The following is a 12,134-nucleotide window of genomic DNA, read 5'->3' as shown; positions in this document are numbered from 1 at the left end:
TGAAGTTCAAGGAATTGTCTGTAGACCTCCGAGACTGGATTGTCTCGAGGCACAAATCTGGGGAAGGGTACAGAAAATATCTGCTGCTTTGAAGGTCCCAGTGAGCACAGTGGCCTCCATCACACGTAAATGGAAGAAGTTCGGAACCACCAGGATTCTTCTTAGAGTTGGTCGGCCGTCTAAACTGAGCAATCGGGGGAGAAGGGCCCTAGTCTGGGAGGTGACCAAGAACTCGATGGTCACTCTGTCAGAGCTACAGCATTCCTCTGTGGAGAATGGAGAACCTTCTAAAAGGACAACCATCTCTGCAGCAATCCACCAATCAGGACTGTATTAGAGTGGCCAGACAGAAGCCACTCCTTAGTAAAAAGCACATGGCAGCCCACCTGGAGTTTGCCAAAATGCACCTGAAGGACTCTCTGGTCTGATGAGACAAAGATTGAACTCTTTGGTGTGAATGCCAGGCGTTATGTTTGGAGCAAACCAGGCACCACTCATCACCAGGCCAATACCATCCCTACAGTGAAGCATGGTGGTGACAGTATCATGCTGTGGGGATGTTTTTCAGTGACAGGAACTGGGAGACTAGTCAGGATAGAGGGAAAGATGAATGTAGCAATGTACAGAGACATCCTGGATGAAAACCTACTCCAGAGCGCTCTTGACCTCTGACTGGGGCGACGGTTCATCTTTCAGCAGGACAATGACCCTAAGCACACACCCAAGATATCAAAGGAGTGGCTTCAGGACAACTCTGTGAATGTCCTTGAGTGGCCCAGCCAGAGCCCAGACTTGAATCCAATTGAACATCTCTGGAGAGATCTGAAAATGGCTGTGCACTGATGCTTCCCATCCAACCTGATGGAGCTTGAGAGGTGCTGCAAAGAGGAATGGGCCAAACTGCCGAAAGATAGGTGTGCCCAGCTTGTGGCATCATATTCAAAAAGACTTGAGGCTGTAATTGCTGCCAAAGGTGCATCAACAAAGTATTGAGCAAAAGTTGTGAATACTTATGTACGTATGATTTCTTAGTTTGTTTTTTTTTATTACATTTTCAAAAATCGCAAAAAAACTTTTTACAAGTTGCCATTATGAGGTATTGTGTGTAGAATTTTGAGGACAAAAATGAATTTATTCCATTTTGGAATAAGGCTGTAACAACAATATGTGGAAAAAGTGAAGCGTTGTGATTACTTTCCAGATGCACTGTACGTGTAGCCTGGAGATGTAATTAGCCAATAATTGCTGTTAACCATAAGTGATTTATTAAATGCACCACCTGCTGCAGGGGAAATATGAACGTGATTTTTTTTACTGCTGTTTTATGTAAGAATAGAAAATGTAACTATAATTTCATAATACATCTGTATTTCCCTTACATCACTATTACATGGAATTAGAGGACATGGGGCAAGGTAGAAAACATCTCACCTTAACCTTCCGGTCATCTGCCGTAGTCTCATCAAATTCCTCTTCAAGTTTAAATTTGACCTCTGTGTTCTTGAACGTGCTCTGTGTCTGCAGCACAATAAAGTCCCCATCTAAGCTTATTATAGTTGTGGGTTTGGTGACATTTGCAATTTGTCGGGTAGCAAAGCCCACACCTGAAAAACAAAAAAAATCATAATAAAAAACCTCCATGTACAACTCTCTAAAACGAATTATTGTCTTACATTCACATACTCCAGTTCTAGTATACAGAAGTCATACATTTACAAGGATTTTACTAACAATGTGAAAATAGCATTATATATATATATACACACACAGACACACACGCACATACACTATTTTTGTTCTATTTATAACACTGTGAACAGGATAAATAAACACCTGTTGAGTACAATTAACCTCCATACTTTTATCTTACAACCTTCATGGGAAGGTCAGGCACACAGTGAATATAATGTTGGTCATTCAGTGCATGTGATTTGGTTTGGCAAGCTCCTATTCTTTCTTGGCATGAAGATGGGTCAAATGAGAGCACTTAATATAAATTGCTCACATGTAGTCCTGACATGACAATGTATGGAGGCCCATAACCTGAAAATACCCTTTATAGCCAATGCCTATTTTCTTATTGTATTTTTCTGAAAGCATATATAACTATTGTTTAGTATACTTAGTGATACCATGCATTCTACCGCTATGCCAGCTGTGCTGTGGTGAAGAATAAAGCAATTCATTTTTTACGCTGCTTGTGAATACATTTACACTCTGAAGCCTACACAGCTTTTGTGCCACAAGATGAACATTTAAGGTGCCCACACACATACTGACTTTTCATTCAATTTGTCCGATTTCGACTAATCGTGACGACAGATCATGTAAAAAATGGCCAAATTGTGAGTTTCTACTCTTGATCACGATGCCGATGCGCGTCCCCGCTCGTCGTACCTCGCATCTTCAGATCTGCCGTGCTGTAGGCCAATCTGGGATACAATGCACTAGCTGCAAGATAGATCTTAAGTCATATTGGACATTTTTAACTCCAAATCGTGACCACGACTGCCTGGGGAGAGTTCAGGGGAAATTGTGTACATCGGCTGATTGGGAGCAAGTCGGTATGTGTGTGGGCACCTTTACACCTCCCCCAAATGCCTAGATCTTTGCTGGTCTGGACACAGTAACAATTGTCTTTTGACACTAAAAGCAAGCACAATAACTGACTGTGTATGGACTCAAACTTTGCCAAAATAATGTAAATAACTATTACTACACATATTTAGAGGAGACACATCATTATCAGGTGTGGTCATAGTGTACGCCTGCGTACGTCCCCGATAATTACGGTAGGTGGGCCAATATCGCACATTTTTCTGTGCATCTCTTCAGGCTGCTAGGAAAAGTGTGCAAAATTGATGGCTGTGAGATTGCTCTTTCCGAGGCCATCAACTGCAGTTGAATTGACACCAGAATGCTTACAGAAGGCTGGTTACCAACTGCTGTTGGGAAAACACCTGTGATACAAAAGAATAAGCGCAATATATTTACTGATAATGATACTGGTAGGTAAGGTACCTCTGTCAGACATACAGCGAAAACCTGGGTTTTTCGTCGTGAACGTGTATCAACCCGGGTTTTGCTATGTGTGAAAAGAAACGATTCCCTGATCCTGCTTTATACCAGGGTTTTCCCGGGTGCAACCCAGGTAGCCTCTAGTGTGAATGCATCCAACCTAGGTTTTTAGCCCTGGGTTTTTAGAAAACCTTCACATTGGCTGTTCCATGCACCTGCTGATGACATCAACTGCAGTCACCCAGACCACATGACTGGGGAGCAAACAAATTTAAGTGTGTATTATTTTTTGCTTAACTTTTTTATGTGAAAATGTTGTCTTTGTATAGACCGCAACTTTCTGAAGGCTATATTCATAATTTTCTTTTATTGTAATGTAAACATTATTGGTTTTTAATAAAAAAACATTGGAAATAAACAAACTTTTGGCGTTTACTCTAAAAATGCTAATTTTTATATTATGTCATTACTGTGAGCAAAAAAAAATATGTATCCCCTTTAAATCCACACCAAATTCCAGGGCAGACCCAGGTTTAGTGTTAACGTATCTGACCCTGGAATCTCCCGGGTCTCAGGTGTAGTGTGAAAGGAGGTATCAAACAAAAACCCGGGTCTGAGCAGGTAAATTCCTGGGTCGTATGTCTGAAAGTGGTGTAAGGGGCATATGAGCCCAAGTCTAAACCCCATGATATCTGTCAGTCCACTTTCAGGAGACGCATAAACAGGGACTTATGGTAGTTTAGATGTCCTTAAATGAAATGACAAGATATTTCAGAATAAAACTAATGTCCATACATTTATAGGACACAAAGGTTACTTTGGCATTTGGCACACCAATCTGGCATTTAAAATGTATATAAAACCTTACATTAACATTGAGATGAATAGCTCAAGTTTTTTAATCATGTTGATGATGCCCACTAGATGCACTGAAATTGAACATGAAGTATACAAAATAATGCAGCATAACTCCAGTTACTGTATATGCACATAAATATACATATGGTTTCATTTAGTACAGTTATTTTTCTTTTCCTATCTGCTTTAGATGCAAGTGTAACTGATATAAACACAGCATTTTATTGCCAGTAGTTATGTAGCCTTTTTTATATTTTATGGGGAAGAGAAGATTAGGGAGGTGAAGATCTAGAACATAGGGATCTTTAGTATAGCGGAATGTGTAAATTAGAAATCCATACACAGAAAGCAGTTGTATGCAGGCACATCATGTGCTCTTTGTTCCTTGGTCTGCCCATATGGTACTATATTCAGATTACTGTTCATTGATGCAAGATTGGCGTGGGCCCTGCACAAGGATGTGTGTGTGTTTCTTTCCCTGCACAAGGATCCCTTTGTCTCTCAGCCCCCTTATATGACACAAATGTGTAAATGCAACACACAAAAATGTGTGGTTTATTTTTAGTTTTTCACTAGTAAGGCTGTGCTATGGGAAGGCTTAAGGTGTAGGGCTTGTGCTGGTACTAAGGCAGATCCTTCAATAATTGACTTTCTGAGTAACCCTATGGTCGTGCAGAAAGGCCGCAGGTACTGACATGCCAGGGACATTTTTACAGCATATGGGATCGCAGACGCAGGCTTTGATATGCCCTGAAAATGGTTGTGACACGCCTGCGTTTTTACCACCTCTCCCCCGTTACCTCCCACAAACGGTCCCTGTCTATCACACTGCTGGTAAAAAGTCGCTACAAGCAATGCCAGTAATGTCCCTTGACGCATGTGCCGTGCGACTTTTACACATGCGCAGTTTACTGATAATCTGTCAGTATGTAAATATCGGCTCTCTGAATCAGGCACATAATACAGGCCCTGATGCAAGGGTGTAGTTATAGTAGGTGCAGAGAGTGCAGCTGCTACGGGGCCCAGGCCGCCTCTGGGGCCCGGCCCTCTCCCTGCACTGAGTTACACTGCCATCTCCTGAGTCCCGGCTTTTCTATTCTCACCAGAGTGCTGCTGCAGGAAACTGGGCCTAGAGCTGATCTAAGCTACAGCCATCTCTAGCTGCTGCCTGCATGCATTGTTACATCACAATGCAGGTCACAGCCCTATATAAAGGATGCCCAGCTCCTGGCAGCCATTTTGTAGTGACATTTTGTCCTACATTGATACTCTCTGAGTAGTTCCTGCTTATTTCAGCAACTTTGGATAACAACTACTGATATGAATTTTGGATTATATCTTCCAATAAGATCCTGAACAGCAACATAATCAAGTAAGGACTATATAACAAATTTTGGCCTGTCAACCTTACCTTTTCAAACACCTCCCTCCATTTTATCTGCAGTTTTTAATTTAGAAGATGATATATCTGTCATCTGGCCGTGCCCCCTCCCTGCGGCTCATTCAGCAAGTGTACTGGCGGTTGGCTATCTACAGATATATCTGCCATTGGCAGTGCAGCACAGCCGACGCAATATGTCTGTGAACGACGTAGTTCACAGACATATCGCTGGTACACACTGACTGACGCACATACGAAATATTCGCTGATCATTTGATTGGCCAATATATCTGCCAGTGTGTACACAGCATCAGACAGTAGGTGCAGAGAATGGAGCTGCTATGGCCGCCACTGAGTGCTGCTGCAGGGCATCTGCTGTCACTGGCCCAGCCGGTTCGCCCTCCACCTTTCCTCGCTAACTGATTTATTAGTGAATCATACATTTAGGATTAGAGAGACTATATCATTTTTTAGAAAATATCTTTTTACATTTATAATACTTACTAAATGCTAATCACCATTTATTTAATCCTGCATGTCAATTAAGTAGGCAAATATTAGATCATTTACAATCAAAAGGGATAAACTGCAAAATAATTTGCACAGGGGGGTCCTTTGCAAATTTTGCTATGGGGCCCCCATGGCTCATGCTACACCCCTTCCCTGATGGTAATCTTGACTAATGCCCCTTTTCCCTATTCTTGTATATGTATAGTAGGACTAGTGCTCTATCTCAGTAGGGACTTCGTATTTTATTTATTTATTTCATTGTTTAGCTTGGCAGGTGTACTTAGTACCAGATGACTATTTATATGCTTTACTGACTGTGTAAAATGTCACTATCAAGTGTATATGTGTGATTTATGGTTAGGTTAATAATAAAAGTGTGTTTGTGTGTGTTTTAGATACAATATTTATTATTGGACTAGTATCAGCAAATTTATTTACTATTTAGCAGCCCTAATATTTACTCTTCTTAGCTTGTGTAGTTACAGTAAAGTTACTGATGCAACAATTAGTATTGGTGAGCTGTCACAGTGGCGTAAATTCATCCAAGACGCCCAGGAGGCAAGTTATAATTTGGTGCCCCCTTCTGTCACAGCCGCTGACACTGTAATCAGGGGTGTTTCTAGTGAGGAGGGGGCCCGTGTGCAGTTTCCGACACGGGCCCCCTCCTCTCCGCTCGGCAGCCGGCAGCGCACTGAGTGTGACCAGAGTCTATAGTGTCTGCACAGCTGCCATTTTCCGTGTAATGCGCATGCGCAAACGATGGGAAAATGGCCGCTGTGGCCATTTTCCAGTCGTTTTACAGCGCCGGACCTCCGCGCCGACGTGGTACTCCGGAGAGGTAAGATTATGGGTGCAGGCTATGCGGTGCGGGGCCACCCTTGACCCAGGGGCCCGTGTTCCCCGCACATCCTGCACCATTACAGATACACCCCTGACTGTAATGTAGCATTGCGCATGCAGACAGGCTATAGATAGACAAAGGCAGCAGCTGATGGTCTGACATGGAGCTCTCCACTAGTGTATGGTGGCTTCTCAGGTGCCGGGAAGGGGTGCCATGTATTGGGTGGCCGTGACAGTACATAGTTACAGCCCTAAGTGGGATGCATATGTTGTGGACAATGGAGGAGGTGCCCCCTTCGGAGCTGGAGCCCAGCGGCAGGCGCCTCCATTGTCTCCCATAGTTCTGCCCCTAGGTTAGCATAATATTCATGTGAACTACCATGCAGTAATTTGGGGGCTTAGTATCATCATTATCATCACCATACATATATTTTGTATAGGGAAAACATGACTAACAATACTGTAACAATCAATGAAACAGAAGGTGAGAGGCCCAAGCTTTCTAGGCCTTACCATTAAGTGGCTTGTTATTCATTTAGGACTTGCTGAATGTTCATTTTAAAGGATTTTACATTCATTTTAGGAATTTGTTTTAGCCTAGGGGGTCTTATGTATTTTGCGTTTATTTGGGTGCTCAACATTACATTTAGGTATCTAAAATTTATAATAACACATTGCTGCCATGTCCTTCTTTGGAACTTAGAGGGGATCCCCACATTTCTGACATTTTTTAAATCAAATTTGCAACAAATCACTAGATATAAAAAAAATGTAAATTCTTTGTACAAACTCTTTCAACGTAGAGGTTTTGTTTACCAAATTCTGTCAATTAAAAAGAAACATGAATTCATAAATAATGTTAAAAATCTGAGCTTTTCCCATTAATTTCAATGGTATTTCTTGCATGTCTACTACTTGCTGAAACCATGTTGAAAGAAGAAATCAAGTGTTTAAACTTGTTAACACATTGTTTATTTAATTTCCATTGATTAATGTTGAAATTGAGTGTCTTGTAGTCAGGGCCAGCCCTGGGCATAAGCATTCTAGCCACTTGCCTAGGGCGTCCTAGCTCCAGAGGGGGCGCTAGGGTTACCACCCATCCAGGATTACTCCAGAGAGTCCGGAAATCTTCCAGACTGTCCGGAGTCTGGTCAGGTAGTAACTCTACACATCACATGTCTGGGAATCTGAAAATGCTCCAGCATGGCTGGCAGTGGCAGCTGCTTGTGTGCTGCCGGTGAGCTCACAGGTCTCATGCCACTGATGCCACCCGCTACCAACCAGCAGGCGACAACACGCGGCTCTTCCGAGTCCCAGACCAATCCTGAAAGAGAGATCCACTCTCTCAGTTTGTTGGGTGGTCAGCCTGTAATCATGGACAGCGAATTGGGTGGCGAAGCGGTGTGTGTGTGTGTTTGGTCTGGACTAGGGATGTGCAGGCTCGGATAGGTTCGAGTTTGCACGTGGAGTTCGGATTTTTCCCTCCAAAAAAACGGAACTCAGAACGAGGCAAAACGTCATCTTACATGGACGAACATCATCATTCCTGGTCTTTTGTCCAGGAATGATGATGTTCGTCCATGTAAGATGACGTTTTGCCTCGTTCTGAGTTCCGTTTTTTTGGAGGGAAAAATCCGAACTCCACGTGCAAACTCGAACCTATCCGAGCCTGCACATCCCTAGTCTGGACGGAGGTTTCGAGATCATTATGCACACAGAGAAGACTTATTTATGATAAAGTTTATATTTAGCAAAAATAAACTCATAGTCCTTTGTCTCCCACCCCCCTGGTGGGAGTTTATACAGACTAGATAACCTCTAGCTGTGCTGGGTCCCATTTGACTTCATGGCAAAGTTTAAAATGTTTTAAAGAACAATTAGGGGGCGAATTCAATTCTCTGTGATGTACGATTGGGATGTTTGGCTGCAGACACACTCGGAATCATTGTACAGCAACATTGAACAGAGTAAGATGTTGGCACAACGTTGCTTTCAGGTGGCATCTATTTCCAAGGTAGCACCAGCTAAAATCTTGCCTAGAGAACCAAATTGGTCATGGCCGACCCTGCTTGTAATGGTAAAGTTGTCATTGCTTGATCCTATGAAATCTCCAGGTGCTGAAAATAACCATCACACACATCAAATGTCAGACAGGCAGTCACTGCAGTGCACTGGTCAGTTTTCAGAAACTGGAGACAAAATCATGAAGATTGCCAAGTGTGTTAAAGGAACTACAGTGTTTACCTTTACTTAAGGCACATCTACTTTACAATCCCTGAGTAATATGTCAAGTGTGCAAATACGTATCAGTATATAGAGAAACAGGTTTATGTGTCCTCAGATGAAAGACGAAGGTCACAGTGAACTACTGGCAGATTGCTGAGGAATGAATAACTAGGGGCAGTCATTGTTCGCACTGTTCACAAGCTATACTGGGTATATTGAGATGTACTGTGATAATGCACTGATGTCCTCTGTACCAAAATATATACAGCTAACAGCATATTTATTTATTCCAATAAAATATACATTTCTACTGTTGCAAAATGCTGAATTCAATGTCCTCACTATTGGAGTTGAGCATATACATTGGTCCACTGAACATGTGGCCATTGCCTTATTACTTTTCTACACTTAACATTATAAATTTTAATTTCTACAGCATAGAGTGCAACAACATGGACTAAAGATAAAATCCAGATGCTCTTATACGATTGAATATGACTTGAATCAAAGCCCTAGGAGGATTAGAAACATGTCCTTTATGTTATCCTTTTAAAACATAGCATTTATAGCTCTAGAATTATTCACTCTTTTTAAACCATACATTTGTTCTTGAAACAGCCCATTTTGTCCATTACCTATAATTGTGTTTAAGGGATCTATGTACTAATAATCGTGGACTAGCTCCAATTATTATCCTTTTCGCCAGGGTTATTTTCATTTTTAATGAAAATATACCCACTAAACAAAGGGGTACAAAGGGGAACTCGCAGGGACAGCAGTTGTGGTAACCACTTTCCCTACGAGTTATATCCCTTGCATTTAGGAGAAGTCTTTCACAGAAAGACTTCTCCGGGGGATGCAGTCACTGCGCATGCGCACAGCGTCAGCTTACATAGCTGGCCGGGGGCTTCGAGAGGGAGATCGAAAGATCTCTCTCCTGCTCCTGGAGCCGCCATAGGCTTACAGTTGTATCTGAAGATTGTGTAGACCACCGGGGCTACACTCCGAAAACCTTTGCTTTTAGGAGTTTAGTACATAGGCGTCAGATCGTAGTCCCCATTGATAATAATGGGGACTGCGATCTGAAGTGCTAATTAGCAATTTGCCAGAGATTTCTGTGAAACTCCTACATTGTGCTTTAGTACAGGACTACAGTACATAAAATTATGCAGAAACATTTTATACAGATTGCTACATAGACCCTTTAATCTTGATGGTAATAAATACATGGATATTCACTAGCTGCTTACTTCAGAAATCTTAATTTCGGTATGCATTACAAGTACAGTGATAGATAGATCAATCTATCTATCTAATCCAACATTAACCAGGAAAAGAAAAATTGCACACACTTCAAAACCGTATCCAAGGTCAGCTGTATCAGGAGCTCAAAAAGGCCAGCTCACCATTTAATGCCAAATTATTAAAGTATTTATTTAAACAGCATAAAATGCTAACCTATCACTTGGCATCAATCTGTTTGAGATAAAGTATTTATTTAAACAGCATAAAATGCTAACCTATCACTTGGAATGAATCTGTTTGAGATAAAGTATTTATTTAAGGAGAATAAAAAGGCATTAACAGTTTTAGCATAAGTGGTGTACACAATATAAATATACAACAAATATTATAATATACAGTTGTCATTTCTCTTTCTCTATATTATTCCACATCATTTTCTTTTATGATACTGATTACTTTTAAAAAGATAACCTTTGTACCCCACTCATTGTATAATCTTCCCATCCTATGTAAGTACAGCACAGTAGCAGTGTACTCATCGCCTCACCCTACTCACACCATCCCCTCCCATTCATTTTACTGTCTAGTCTGCGCACATGGCCCTTCTCCATCTCCCTGCAAAGTGCAGTGCACACTGCCATTCATTACTGCAATGCTGCATCCATGCACCGGTACCCAATGCTACCTCCATTCATATATATGCCAGTGACTCCCCCCTCATTATTATTATGTAAGATAGACAGACACAGCGAGCACAAGTAACAGCATCTGTGTATCACTGCGCAGTATTTGTGCAGCATGAGCCTAATCTATGTCTTTTCTCTCTGTCCCATACTCACCAAGGGCTTTCATATATTCATCAAAATTTTTGCTATCCACCATCCTCCATGTTCCCAGGAATTTGTCCACCATGGTGAATGAATGGAGCCGTGTGCTGCAGCAGCAGAGATTAGCTGAGGACTGGGCTCCTCTCAGCTCTATATATAGCTGCTGCTTCTGGCGATCACATGGTGGCAGCAATGTCTCTGCAGCACAGTGATGGATCACATTGACAGCAGCAGAGCAGCCCCTCCCAGTAGCCGGCACATGGTTACTTCTTGTTCTTGCTGCCTGAAGTCACTGAGTGCCCTTCAGCTTTACAAGAGTGTTACCTCAGCCCCAGGGCTTCCCGTAATCAGACATTATTACTGCTGGTCGTGCCTAAGAATAACACATGACAAGAGCATGCAAGATAATTATACTTTGCTTTTTGGAACTTCTTTAACTCAATATCAGAATACTTTACAGAATGCTAGAGCTAAGCAGACAAGACAGGGACAAATATTTCTTTACAGCCAGGATTTACACTACCATTAGACCTAGGTGGCTGCCTATTTCTTTCAATGGTTAGGTAGCACCTACAACACTGAATGTGTGATATACAGTATAGTCATTCATACAGGGCTCAATTAAGTGTGATGCAGGACAATGTGATGTGTGCAGTGTGGTCATCAGCTGTACATATGGGAGACCGGACAATGTTCATTTTAATACACACGCCTATGGGGCTGCAAACTAAAAATGTGCAATCGAGGAGCCAAATTGGGGAGATTTAGGGGCAATGCAGAATGCCATATCCAGTGTTCCAAAACTGCCACAATGGTGCATCATGTGCTTCACTTTACCAACAGTGGTTTAAACCCCTGCCGACGACCCACAGGCCAGGGAGAGACGAATGGTAACACTGAGAAGAAGCAGTAAAGGTGCCTACACACTTAGCGATATTTTACATGATTTGGCCGATTCTGACGACAAATCGTGTAAAATATGCCCAAATCGTGATTGTCCACTCACGATCTCTATGCCAATGCGCTTCCCCGCAGGTCGTACATCGCATCTTCAGCTCTGTCGTGCTGTAGGGTAGATTTGCCAATCTGGGGCACAATGCACTGGAAAAAGTTAAGGATGTACGATAGATCGTTTGTTACATTGGACACTTTTTACATCAAATCGTGTGCAGGATTGCCGGGGAGCTGCCAGAGGAGAGTTCAAGGGAAATCGTACACAATGTTGGATC

The 12,134-nt window shown here is 42.1% G+C and overlaps 1 protein-coding gene across 1 annotated transcript in view; it reads right to left on the bottom strand.

Moving 5' to 3' along the window:
- The window catches only part of FABP3 (fatty acid binding protein 3), a 35,289-nt gene extending 24,220 nt beyond the window's left edge, over window positions 1–11,069 (bottom strand). The window contains exons 1-2 of the mRNA XM_088459982.1: window positions 10,918–11,069; window positions 1,432–1,604 (exon numbers count right to left, since the gene is read on the bottom strand). Of these exons, the coding sequence (XP_088316108.1) occupies window positions 1,432–1,604; window positions 10,918–10,990 (246 nt within the window). The 5' untranslated portion in view covers window positions 10,991–11,069. The remainder of the gene's footprint in view (window positions 1–1,431; window positions 1,605–10,917) is intronic.
- Window positions 11,070–12,134: the final 1,065 nt, after the last annotated feature.

The sequence above is a fragment of the Taudactylus pleione genome, unplaced genomic scaffold (assembly GCF_031769625.1).
Source record: "Taudactylus pleione unplaced genomic scaffold, aTauple2 ptg000959l, whole genome shotgun sequence".
Lineage (NCBI taxonomy): Eukaryota > Metazoa > Chordata > Amphibia > Anura > Myobatrachidae > Taudactylus > Taudactylus pleione.
This window is presented reverse-complemented; position numbering and strand designations above follow the sequence as displayed.